Raw genomic sequence first — 13,932 nt, forward strand, 5'->3', positions numbered from 1 at the left:
TATTGTATTTTTGTTATTATATTTATTTTTGATGGTACATATTTTTGGTTTCCAAAGTATCCAATTAAAAAAAACCCAACACACTGTATGTCAAAAGAGAATGTTTAGTGCTATAGAGACAAATATTTGTTTAAATGAAGACCAAAAAGAACTTAGAACTAAAAAGGATGTGTCTATGAATATATTATAAAGAAGCACACAGTGGTTTTCTTCTTTAATCATCAAAAGTGGGAGGAAGAAAGGGCTCAAAAGCACCAATGCAAAGTCCATTGGGGAAGAAAAGGAATTCTGATATAATGCAAAATTTAAGATCTCAGGACACATATCTTTCTTGCCATGTTTTCCCTCTTCTGTCTGGGCATTATTCACAAAAAAACAGTCTGAAAGATACTGTCCTCACCATTAAGATATAGTTAAACAGCAGACCTGATCCTATACCTACTGAAGTCAGTAGGAAGCTTGACATAGACCTCAGTGGGTTCAGGATCCGGGCATAACATGTCTAAGTATGCAATGATGTGACTTAGTCACACAGATAAGTCTATGCACCACTTCTAGTGCAGAACATGTTGTTCCTTTTGTACTCCATAGTCTAGGCATCATCCTCTGCTATCCACTCTCTGCCTAATATACACACCTACTGTATAATAGATTCTTTCTATAAAACGTATCAGCTGGACAAGATTTGAGACTTGGGAAAGCAGATGCTCCAATAGAAGAAATTCTGCTTGCTCTCTATCTCTCACTCTCATGTCTTTTGAGAAAGTGACAGAGCCAAATCTTTCTGCTGCAACATTGGGAAAACAGATTAGCCTAATACTTTTCGTTAAGATTCAGCATTATACTGTATTTGCATTTTTAAAAATCTCAGAACCATACGACTTTTGGATACTGTTAGAATGGTACTGATCTACTTTAAGAATTGTTATGGCAAATAACATGCATGGATAGGTCTAAGATAAGGGTAATCCAAATATTTGGTTTTAGGTCACGACTGCAGGATCCAGAAGGAAATCACCATAACCTCCAGGCACAGCATTGTGCAACTGTCTAGGTGCACCATGGGGAGGGAGGTGAGCCTTGTTCAGAAACATCTAGTATGGACCAGGGCATGATCCTAGACATAATGGACCAGTGGTCTGTTCCGATATAGTGATTCCTGTGTTATTTTCAAATGTGTGCATGATTTTCTTACAGAAAAGCTTGCTATGCTGAACAAATTCCATGGCAATAACTACATCTAGGAATCAGGGACAGCTGTGTACATGAGGGCAACATGTCTAGGTTGTCTTTGATCAAAAGATAATTAGAAAACTAATGCTGAAAAAAGATGTCATACCAGCCTTTGATCCAACAATCAAGAAAAGTTGTTTTCATTTCCATCTATCCTAGGTAAGTTTTATAACTATAGGGCCCCTCACAATCCATTATCATCTTCTGGCCTTGTATTGTTGGATGATTAAAGGGAGGTTAAGTCCTCTTCTGGCCCAAGAAAACTTTGCTGGACTAGGGTTTTGATCTTTTACTACATAAATGCTGCAGGGAAATGGATGAGTTAGCTGCAGGACAGCCTGTTAAACTGTTTTTTAATCAGAAATCCCTCAGACACTGGACTGAGCCCTGGAAAAGGGAAAGGAAGAAGTGAGAGAGAAAGAGCACTTGATACCATGCGTACTTCTATGAATGGGCAGAATCTTGTTGCCTCCAATGAGGTCATTAATTACATCCCTGTGCAGTGTGGTTAAGTGAGTTTAGCAACGTCTATCATCCATTCCTCTCCTTCCATTTCATGGTTCACGGTTTAATTTCATTTCCACCTCTGAAGTAGAGCAGAGTTGTTAGCTACCCTGTATTTCAGATGCCATTTCAAATTCAATTACAGCTTTATTCTGTCATTTGATATGTCAGTGAAAGGGAAACAATCAAAAAGATTGACACTGATCATAATCTGAATTGTCATGCCCAACCCTTGACAGAATAATGAGTTAGAGGCAATGTCAGTCATTCCAGGGCTCATGACACGCCACACTGCCATGGAAGGTGCAGCACAAACGGTAGTTCTTTCACTGTTTGTGAATGAGACAATATGCAGTACTCTGCAGAACAAACTTCTCTGCTTTTCTCACCATATGTGTGGACAGATGGATTACTCTTTCACTCACATACACTTTTAGAGTGAATATTTGTGGCTGTCTAAAACCTACTTCTAGGGAACAAAGACAGTATCTCAGGAATTTTACTATTTCTATAGAATATGTTGCATTTTATTTTTGCATACAAAACATGCATTCTGTTTAAATTCAGCCCTGTAGTAAAGGAGATTTCTTTTTCAACCACTTCATTATTTTATTTTTGTCCATTTGGGCTGTAGTACATTTTAGCACAGGCTATTTTCAGCAACTGAAAAGTTTTTGCAGCATCAAGTGGAATTCCTTCTCTGCTCAATTTGTTTTATTAAACCATAACAAAACATATACATTAGCAGATAAAAGAAAAACAAAGATGTGGCACAAACTAATAAGTGCCTGGTATCCGTGTGTCCTTATTTCCTCTAGCATGTCAAGATAGGCAAGCTTGTGAGAGAACAAATGAGGATTAAAATAATCTTCTGTTCTAATAGACACAAGAGCTGCATTGTGAAAAAATATCATTTTAACAGTTTGTTCTCCCACTTTCTTCAACTAAATACAGTCTTTCAAAATCATAATGATAACAAAATAGACACAAACAAAATGTGTTCCAATACTGTAAATAAAACACATTCTTGCCAATGGGATATGCAGAACTATTTAAAAATTGAATTCAGGGCAAGAAATAATAAGCTACTCTTACTACAAAGAAGAGCAAAAATAAAACAATCTGAACAAAGTTTACAACTACTATTGATATTACTTGAACCTACACCACATCATATATTCAAGTAGTGTGTGTGTGTGAGGAATATATTGCTAACAAGGTTGAAACAAAGAGCTAAGCAACCTACTCAGCAGTTATTGATAGACAAATTCTTCCATCCAAAAATACAGAGGTTGTATAGTGGCCTCAGTCTATATCGGGGTGGGCAAACTTTTTGGCCCAAGGGCCACATCTGGGTGGCGAAATTGCATGCAGGGCCATGAATGTAGGACTGGGGTATGGGAGGGGGTACGGTGTGCAGGAAGGGGCTCAGGGCAAACGGTTGGGGTGCAGGAGGGGGCTTGGGGCAGGGGGTTGGGGTGCAGGGGGTGCGGCAGGGGCTCAAGGCAGGGGTTAGGGGGCTCAGAACAGGGGTTTGGGGTGTGGCAGGGGGCTCAGGGCAGGGGGTTGGGGGCTCAGGGCAAGGGGTTGGGGTGCAGGAAGGGTGCGGAGTGTGGGAGGGGACTCAGGGCAGGGGGTTGGGATACAGGGAGGGATGTGGAGGGCGGGAGGGGGCTCAGGGCAGGAGGTTGGGGGCTCAGGGCAGGGTGTTGGAGTGCAGGAGTGCCGGATACGGCCCGCAGGCTGTAGTTTACCCAGCCCTGGTCTGTATTGTAGGGAAGGGAGGTAGAGAGTCTACTCTGCAACAGGACTATCTGGAGGTATTCTGACCTATTGAGCCTCTGCCTCTGGAGAGTTATGGGTTGGGCACATCAGATCAGGAGCTCTGCCACCATTTCAAATGTGAAGCATGCGTTCCGCCCATCTTACACCTGGACAAGTGCAGAAGGGTGGGGTAGTCAGTGTCTTGTCTGCAACCCTCCCTTTCCAGACCCATTTGGAGAGTCTAACACTGTGGGCAGACCTCAGGAAGTACAACTATAGTCAGCCACTAGGCAGGGGCAGAAAGGAAGAGCAGCTCTTTGTCATGCTCCCTGCTTGTATGCCTAGGGCTCAGCCAGCTCTTTTAAACTTAATGAGAGACTCTCACTGACTTCAGTTGGAGCTGGATCAGACCTGACACAGAGTGAGCCAATGTCCACAAGGAGTGGGTTTAGGAGGTAAATTCCCATTTCCATATATGAATCATGCAATGTTTCCAAAGTACACTCTTCCCTTTCAAATATGTTCCTGATATTAGAATCCTAAGACAACTTCTAAGAAATGTCTTACCCCGTGCTAGAATAGCATTTTTTTATTTCTTATTCATTTTGCAAATGAAAGTCCACAACTCATACTGACATTATCAGTGCTGACTTCTGCAGCCACCAATTCAACAGAGCATGGGGATCTGAACTCCAACAGGATTCCAGTACACAAAAATGAGAATACCACCTGCTTCTACTCATCTTATACTTAGTACCATAGGCATGGCTGACTTCTAGTTATTGCAGAAGCCTCTTAAGCATATTAGAATATAATGGTTACAGTAAATTAGAACCTGCCACAAAACTGGATGTTTCTCTCCTTCTTTTCCTCTTTATAGCTCTGCCAGTATTGGAGGACTTCTCAGAATAGAAAGTGCCTACAAGTCACTTGTGCCACTTCAAGATATCTCAGTCCCTTGATTAGCATTCACAACGTTGATAAGCAAGTCCAAATAGCCGGAAAAGCATGATACCGCACCTGTTCATAGCTAAAATGATTTGCCATGGCTTCCAAAGGAGTGGACAGGAATGGTCACTGAGATTAATGGTAGAACAGGAGAGGGTCCTGAATTCTGTGATGGATTTTTCCACAAAAATATTCAAGTTCTAGGGGAGACTTTTACGCAGCAGCATGTTCATGGCTTTCTCCTGTCAGCATACCTCAGTCTGCCTCCTGATGCCACTGCTACTGGTGCTTTTTTGATACTGTTAGGCCTAGCAGCTTTGAAGCACTGCCGCTGCTGTAGTCTGCTGTTTCCACATTATGTGCAGCAAAGTGGATAGCATGACTGATCCAGCAGCAGCAGTCTCACTATTCACTTTTGCTTTGAGGCTTTGCCCATGTGCATTCAAATTTTGCAAGTAAGAATTTGCACATTTCAGAAGGTTGGAAAAACTATCATTTCCCCCAAGGAATGCTGTTACGTGTGGGTAAAACGTAAGTTGAAATTCTACACAGAAGTCAGCGTTCTCATATTAGCTCTGTGCAAGAGCACACACCCTCCTTTGTTGCCTCTAAAATCAAATAGCCTTTTCAGTGGCAATCAGTGAAAACCTGAAGGGAAGCCACAAACCATTTTGCTTTTCATAGCGCTCTACCTTCAGATTCAACATATCACAGTGGAAGGAAGCAGAGAACAAGCTAACATGCATAACATCCCCAAGTGATTTTAATATGCTCGGCAATGCGGGTTACAGGGAGAGAGATTCACGTATGAAAAGGGAGTCCAGGATGCCAGTGGCCTCTGAACTCAGACATTTGCATAGCAAACTGACCCGTCAACTGTTTTATACAATGACTAAAGTGATAATACACTGTACTGCATGTTTCTTTGTGACACGTACTTTGGAGGACATGGGCGAAGAGCTGACATATTGGAACGCCGCCTAATGTACTGTGACCAACACGTAATCCACCATTTGAACCATGAGCCATATATCTACAATAGTCATGACCCCACTCCATTTGGTTTAGATCATACCTCATCTTTCCTTGCACAGCTGCATAATGCTGTGGAAGTCCATAAAAGAAGGACCATGCTAATGAGGTTCAGATGCAGCCATGAATTTTATTACTGGTTTGATAGAAAAACACATTAAATGTCAACATCAAGTCCACAGATCAGCTGTGCAATGTTCTTATTCTAAACCCGTTCAGTTGGATGATTTGATGTGTATTTGGTTTTCATGGCCACCATTTTGTAGATGGTAATTTGTCTTGGACAAGCCACTGACACTTACTGTACAATATCCTGAAAAAATCCTTGATGATGCTCAAAATATGTAGAAGTTAGAAGATAAATGGGGAGAAACTCAGATGATTCCCCAAGGACTAAGAAATGGTACCAGCAGTTCTTGCTCCTAATTCTTACAGATACCCTAAGATTCTTTCTATTCTGGTACTTTGTTTTCAGTGCTTTATGTCACAGGTAGCAGTGAGTACTAACTAGACATGTCAAATGCTGACACCTTCTCCCCATCTGTCTGTACTCCTCTGAAATGTGTTCAGAGCTGTATTTCCTGCATTAATGGAAAAGCAACTTGAACACTGCTGTCTCTTTTGGGGTCACAAATTGGGGCACCATTGATTGGTTAGAGAAAGCAAAACTGCCTGAAAAAGAAAATGGCAAATGAATTTCAATGGATTCTGTAAGGTTAAAATTGTAGATGCTACTTCTCTCTGAAGAGCCACCATTGACATCAGTGGTGGCAGAATCAGATCTCTCTAAAAATAAATCTTGCCTATATTCAAATTAAAACCTTCAATTATTTAAATCAACAGAATTAAAAAATCTTATTTACTTTAAACTATTCATGCTGTTTTTAAAAAGTGTACTTCTTTCAGCTCAGACAAAGAAATATATGAGTAAATTCACTTCGGTGTGTAGTTAGTTGTCACTTTCCCATTCTCATGCATTGCTAACATGTTTGGTTTGCAAACATGGCAAGGGAACATGCTTTTTAAAAATGGTTTTCATTGGAATTTAAAGCAGCTCCATGAAAACATTTAGTCTTAGGTTTCGTAAAAGCTTATTTTTCAAAAACCTAAATGTGGGGCAAATTTAATCGGATAATGTCCCTTTAGATGGCTTTTTCCAGACAATATCTGAGTGTATCTTAGACATATTATTGGTTCTCTTCCTTTTTCTTTTCTCGCTTCATTCTTAGAATCAGTTTGCTCAGTCAAGTCTTCCTCCTCGACTTTCTCCTTGTCACTATAGATGGAGACTGTGCTGTTACTTGCTTTTTCACTTTGCCACTATGTTGTCTTGGTGCTATTCCACAGCAAAGAAGGGGCCCAATTCTGCTTCCACAGAATTCAGTGACAAAACTCTCACTGACATGAGAAGAGTAAAATTAGGACCCAATTCATTTTAATGGGCTCTCCTTTGGATTCCCAGCTCATTACCAAACCCTGCCATTGTTACATCTGTACTTGTCTGAGTTGAAACATTGTTTAGATTTTAAGTGGTTCAGGATTTTGTTGCTTTAGTCAACAGTGATACAGTTTTTGTGTTTTGCATTTAAAGTATATTATTACATTTCTTACCATCCAAGCTGTGACAAAGTCTCCCATCCAAGTCCCCACTGCAGCAACCTTCATAAAACTTTCGTTCCTGATGCCCATAAAGTCTGTTATGATGTATGCCCTGTGGAAATAAGCACACAGACTGTAAGTTACACACATTCATTTGTTTTACTGAGGAGAAATATTTTTAACACGAAAGATTTTCCAGCTTTTGTATGATCACACATTCGGCCAGATCTAACATCTACCGGAGTCAGTTCCAATTAGAGATGGAGAAGTGAATACAGTTGTACAACCATGCTATGTTTTAAAGCCAAAAGACTGACAAAAGCTTCTGAAGACTGTAACAAGAGTTCTATACTTTTCATCTCTCCCTGAGCACAAACAGAACTGTAGCATTCTGTCAATTGGAGAGCTCCCATAAAAATAAAGTCCTTTCATCTCTCTTTAAAAATAATTGAGCCACCTGACCTTAAAATTCTGTGAATTGTACAACCATGTGTCTTTTAACATTAGAGTAAAAATACCCTTCATTTAATTCTAGTGAGAAGCAATGGTCTCATGTTCTTGTTAAATTTCAAAATCTCCATGGACATACTTTATCTAAAAATGAATGGAAATGTATTTTCACACACATTAAGCTATGTTCAGGGAAGGACGGAGTTAACAAAAAACAAAACAAAAACCCAAATATTCTACTCAAGCAATGGAGCAAATGGAATATGTAACATCACACGATGGTCTTCTATCCACTTCAAGCTTAGCACAAAGGCTCAAGTTGGGAACTACAAATACCAATTCTAAATTTGAACTTTCTTACTCACAGCGTAGTGCATATTTATTTCCTTTGTTAGCAATCTCTTTGTTTATTTTTAAAGAAAAGCTTGTTCTTGCTCATTTATGTAAGAGCTAATAAGTTGAACAATAATAGGTCTTACATTGTATCTTTTCAAGTAAAAATGTATTTACGGGCTTCTTAAAACAGACTATATAAATGTTATGCATGTTCAAAGATATGGATGATGAAGCCAACTGACTGTAACAACTTCTTGGAAACTAGTGTTATCTATTGTGCATGTAGGCACCCTTTACTAGAAGGGCCTCTGAACTTTACTGGGAGTGTTCCAGGGGAAAAGCCTGTGTGCTGCAATCTAGCCTCAGAGACTACAACTCCCATAATGCCTTGGGGAAAGAGGGGGAGACTTCCTCCTGCAAGGAGAGCAGGCAGTGGACGCCATTTTGGGAAAAGGAGTGAGATTGCTGCTGTGGAGCTCTGTCTATATCAGGAGCTGTTGAGAGCCTGCAGGGGCTTTGATTGAGCAGGGAGCCTCAGCGGTGGTTGGTGGCTTTACTGGAGCCAGGGCACAGACTGTGCCTAGAGATGACTGAGGTGGGCCTGTAGTGAAGGAGCTCTGAGTAACCCCCACTCTGGTTTGGGAAAGTAGGTGCAAGGGAGGGGGCACAGCAGAAGACGGCGTCTGAGGAGAGGCAGAGTGATCTTCCCACCGAACCAGGACCCAGAGCTGCTGACATGTGGTGGGGCTGGCTCCAATCGTCACAGGGGTTGCGCAGCTTGTGGCCTGGGCTGGACTGATACACAGAACCAACAAAGCACTGTCTCCAGCTGCAGATCCCCAAGCACGCCCACGCAAGCACCTAGGACTCTGAAATCCAGAGGAGTGTACGCTCCGGGGTTGGGTAAATGGTGGCAGTGTAAATGCCAGTTAGATAAGTTTATTACTGTATATTTGTTAATTGATTTTATTCAACTGCCCCTATGGATTTAAATTAGTAGTGACATATAATCTTAGTCTGTTATACCCTCATTTTTTAAGTTGTTAAGTAAAGGTGCATTAACTCTATTTTAAGTATATTGAATGTACATTATTTATAATTGGTATTTGAGTTACACCCATACCACAGATTATATTATTTATTATTAGAATAGATTTATTCCTGGAGTTTCCCAAGGCTCACCTTTGAGTGTGTGGAGGGGACAGCCAGGTGGAGGCACTGCCAATTTTAGGAGTGAAGGGACTGCAGCAGAGGGGTGAATAGAGGATTCCTACCTATCCAGCAGGACCACTGGGATACTCAGGATCTTCTTTAATGTCAACAACATCAGGCACACAGGTGAGTGTTGCCTGCTCCCGAGTAACCCAGGGAGGAAATGGGAGTTACATGCAAATCTATCTAAATGCTTATTATGAATCCATCACCATAGTATCTAGGAGCTTATGGGCCAGACCCTGCAACTGTATCTGTGCAGGTGGACCCCCTGTGCCTATGTGGAGCCCATTAAAGTCAAATTTTGCCTGCATTGATCCAGTAGAAGGATATGGCCTTGTATCTGTATTTGGGAACAGTAAGTTACAGTGTGAGGTAATAACCTACTTTTAGCACAGATGTATGGCCTGGCAGACCATAATGGCTCTTGGATTAAAAGCTAATTTAGAGATATTTTAGCTAGCATGTCATTAACAAAACAAACCATGATGATGTCTATTATGTTAATCAGTTGAACAGCATGTAAATGTAAGCTCAGATTTCCTGTTGGACTGCTCAAAAAAAGAGAGAGATTGTTATAAGCAATTTTTAAATGTGTCCCATAAAGTCAAGTTAAACGTGTTTAATTTTTTCCCTTCTCTGTTGTCTGTTCTCAACATCTAAGACACTGTCACTTCTGAAAACCCAAAAATACTCAAGCTGGGGTGCCTAAAGTGAGGGTATTATCAAGAAAATGGACAGTGATGATGCTAGGGTTGCCAATTTTGGTTGGATTTATTCTTGGAGATTTCCTCATATGACATAATATTTAATTAAAGATTAATCTTTAATTCCTGGAGACTCCAGGCCAATCCTGGAGGGCTGGCAACCATAGATGATGCCTGGTGTGTGGGTGACTGGCCAAAAATAGTAAATGGGCCTGATTCTCCACGTCCTGTGTCATCTTGTGTAAAGTTGGTGTAAAGCAATGTAATTCTGACTGGTAGCCTTTTAGAACCATTTTCAACAGGTGTAGCAAATGACTGCACAAGGTACCAAGAAACAAAGGATCTCACCCCATCTGAAAAACAGGCCACTTATTTAGCTTCTGTTGCTTAAGGGCCTGGAATGGCCTTCTGGGGAATTTTCTTATGTGGTTCTATGTCTCTTCATCTTGCAGCCCTCAGCATAGGAGTGTGTAAGGGTTGAGAAGGAGAGCCACGCACAGGCAGTTGTGCAAGACTGCTGTAAATTAATTAGTGCAGCCCTGGGGCTGTGCCAGCCACTTAAAGAAGCAGAATTAGAAAGTCATTAAAGCTACTTTTACATCCCCATCTCCATAGCTGGGCATTCTGTGCTGCCCTTCCTAAGAAGCACATCACAGAATCTGACCCAGTCTGAGCAAGGGACACACTGACCCAGATAAAATCCACACATGCTGTGAAAGGTCAGACTTGTTCTTTTCTGGGGTTTGGCTTTATTGAGAACTCAAATAATAATAAAGAACATAAACCTCAGCCACACCGACCTTTCTTATAAACTGGTCCTATTAATAAGCCACACCTTCCACAATGAATTAGCAGAACTTGCTCAACCACTTTCAGTAGATTCTAACTTCTGCAGACAGAGTGGTACCCATATATAGACTCATTAACTCACAAATGCTGTCAGGTCCCTCTCTGTGAAGGGCTTTATTTAAAAAAAAATCTGCATAAACATTTTTAGAATTATTGCAGAACTTGACTGCTATGCTGTGCAATTGCGCCAGGACCGGATCACATTGTGAAAACTCCAAGTACTCAAATGAATCCTGGTACCAAATGCAGACTGTTAATCAAATGACAAACCAAATACTACAAGACAAGCATTGTAATACTCAATTAAGCAGCACAAAAAAGCAGGGATTAGAATCTCTGTCAGAAGAATGAAAGAAAATTCTGGCATCATTTCTTAGGTGCCAAGAAGCAGATTTCATAACTGCAGTGACATGGACGTGGAAGATCATCTGAATGAAACAACTTTAAGAGCATTCACTATAGCTGATACAGTACATCAGACAGCTTCTCCTGAGGAAATGCAATATACAATGATCATCACCTTGATACTGTGATCAGGGGAATTTACCACAATAAATAATTTAAAGTAAAATAATTCAAGAAAGTATACCCCACCACACACATCTCCCTGAGGTTTGAGTAGGTGAGTGAGAATTCTCTGAGAAGGTCAGAAATGCATCCTGAAACCTTGCACCAGGGTTGCAAACCCTTCTGATGCAGAAAAAGAATACAACCACAAGGAAGAGGAACAATGTTGAGTTTAAAGTAAGATCTTGCGAATTTAGTAAAGAGAAAGGACTTCATAATAGCTAGTTCTTGGTTGTTTCAGTCAGTCTCCCTCAGAGACCCAGGAGAATAAGGCATGCTGGGAAATAAGTTTATAAACAATACCCCTTTCTCAGTATTGCCAACCCCAAGCATTGAAAATCACGTCACACTCTAAATCATGAGACTGGCTTAAAAATCATAGCATTTTTTAAAAATAATACATTTGGGGTTCTTCTTTTTCTCTTCTGTTTTTTGAACCTTTAAACTTCATATTTTCAAACTTTCTTCCGCAACCCTGACTAGAATTAACTAGAAATTAACTTAATTTTTTTAACGAAAGCAGAAATTCTCAAGTAATCGGCCGATACCACGAATCATAGAATCAGCAAAATGTAGGGCTGGAAGGGACCTTGAGAAGGCATAAAGTCCAGCCCCCTGCACTGAGGCAGAACCTAGCAAACCTAGATCATACCTGACAGGTGTTTGGAAGCCTATTCCATTGCTTAACTACCCTCTTAGAAAGTTTTTCCTAATTTCTGACCTAAATCTCCATTGCTGCAGACCCCATTAGTTCTTGTCCTATCTTCAGTGAGAACAATTAACCACAGTCCTCCTTATAACAGCCCTTAATATATTTGACGACTGTTATCAGGTCCCACCTCAGTCTTCTTTTCTCAGGACTAAATATGCCCATTTTTTTTTAACCTTTCCCCATAGGTCAGGTTTTCTCCACCTTTTATCATTTTTGTTGCTCTCCTCTGGACTCTCTCCAATTTTTCCACATTTTTCTTTAAATATAGTGCCAAGAATAGAACACAGTACTCAAGCTGAGACCTCACCAGTGCCACATAGAGCGGGACAATTATCTCCCATGTCTTACATATGACACTCCTGTTAATACACCCCAGAATATTAGCCTTTTTGCAGCTGCATCACACTGTTGACTCATTCCGTTTGTGATCCACTATAACCCCTGAATCGCTTTCAGCAGTACTATTAACTAGCCAATTATTCCCCATTTTGTAATTGTTCATTTGATTTTTCCTTTCTATGTGCAGTACTTTACACTTGTTTTTATTGAATTTCATCTTGCAAATTTCAACCCAATTCTATAACTTCTCAAGGTTGTTTTGAATTCTAATCCTGTCCTCCAGAGTGCTAGCAATTCCTCCCAGCTTGGTGTCATCTGCAAATTTTACAGCATACTCTCCACTCCAGTACCCAAGTCATTAATGCAAATATTGTATAGTACTGGACCTAGAACTGACCTCTGTGGGATGCCATTAGATATGCCTTCCCAGTTTGACAGCAAAACACTGATAACTACTCTTTGAGTATGGTCTTTCAATCAGTTATGCAGCCACTTTATAGTAAATTTCATCTAGATCACATTTCCCTAGTTTACTTATCAGAATGTCATGGGGGACTGTGTCAAAAGTCTTACTAAAATCAAAATATATCCCATCTACTGCTTCTCCCCTATCCATTGGGCCAGTAACCCTGTCAAAGAAGGAAATTACGTTGGTTTTGCATAATTAGTTCTTCACAAATCCATGTTGGCTATTACTTATCCTATTATCTTCTTGGATAATTGGTTTTTAATAATTCATTCCAGTATCTTTCCAGTTATTGAAGTCAGGCTGACTAGTCTATAATTCTTGGTTCTTATTTGTTCCCCTCTTTAAAGATGGGTACCACGTTTGCCCTTCTCCAGTCCTCTGGTACCTGATCTGTCCACCAGGAGTTCTCCCGTTTAATTGCTATCAGTTCCAAGATGGCTTCAGCTAGTTCTCTAAGAACCCTAGGGTGAATTTCATCAAGCTGTGGCAACTTGAATACATGTAATTTATCTAAATATTCTTTAACCTGTTCTTTCCCTATTTTAGCTAGCATTCCTTCCTCCTTATTTTTAATATTAATTGTGTTGAGTATCTGGTCACCATTTTTAGTAAAGACTGAAGCGCAACACGCATTAAACACCTCAACCTTCTTGGTGTCATCAGTTATTAGCTTTCCTTCCCTGCTAAGTAGAGGACCTACACTTTACTTCATCTTTCTCTTGATCCTAATTCAGTTCAAGAATCTCTTCTTATTTTCCTTTTATGTCCCTTGCTAGGTGTAACCATTTTGTACCTTACCCTTTTTGGTTTTGTCTGTAGATGCTTGTGTTATTCTTTTGTACTCCTCCTTAGCAATTCTTCCATGTTTCCACTTTATGTAGGATTCCTTTTTGATTTTCAGGTCATTAAAGAGCTTTTGATGGAACCATATTGGTCTCTTACTACTCTTTCTAGCTTTCTTTCACAGAAGGATAATTTACCGTTGTACCTTTAATATTGCCTCCTTGAGAAACTGCCAGCTCTCCTGAACTTCTTTTTCACTTGGATTTTCTTCCCATGGGACCTTACCTACCATTTCTCTGAGTTTATTAAAGTATGCTTTAGCTGGGGCTTTAAAAAGAACGTAAACTATCTCGAGATTCATGGTAAAATTGTGAATGGTGACAGTAATGCCCAAATATGGAGAAAGACCTGGAAGGAGTCAGAGTGTA

At 40.3% G+C, this 13,932-nt stretch overlaps 1 protein-coding gene across 7 annotated transcripts in view; it reads right to left on the reverse strand.

Annotated features, from left to right (window-relative positions):
* TMEM117 (transmembrane protein 117) overlaps positions 1-13,932 on the reverse strand; it is a 359,218-nt gene that overhangs the window by 198,568 nt on the left and 146,718 nt on the right. For all 7 annotated transcript variants that reach the window (XR_012156789.1, XM_073328006.1, XM_073328001.1 and 4 more), the window contains exon 4: positions 7,093-7,192. Coding sequence is in view for 6 of the 7 variants with exons in the window: in XM_073328006.1 (XP_073184107.1) it covers positions 7,093-7,192 (100 nt within the window). In the remaining variant the exon portion in view is untranslated. The remainder of the gene's footprint in view (positions 1-7,092; positions 7,193-13,932) is intronic.

This window comes from Lepidochelys kempii, chromosome 1 (assembly GCF_965140265.1).
Source record: "Lepidochelys kempii isolate rLepKem1 chromosome 1, rLepKem1.hap2, whole genome shotgun sequence".
NCBI classification, from domain to species: domain Eukaryota; kingdom Metazoa; phylum Chordata; order Testudines; family Cheloniidae; genus Lepidochelys; species Lepidochelys kempii.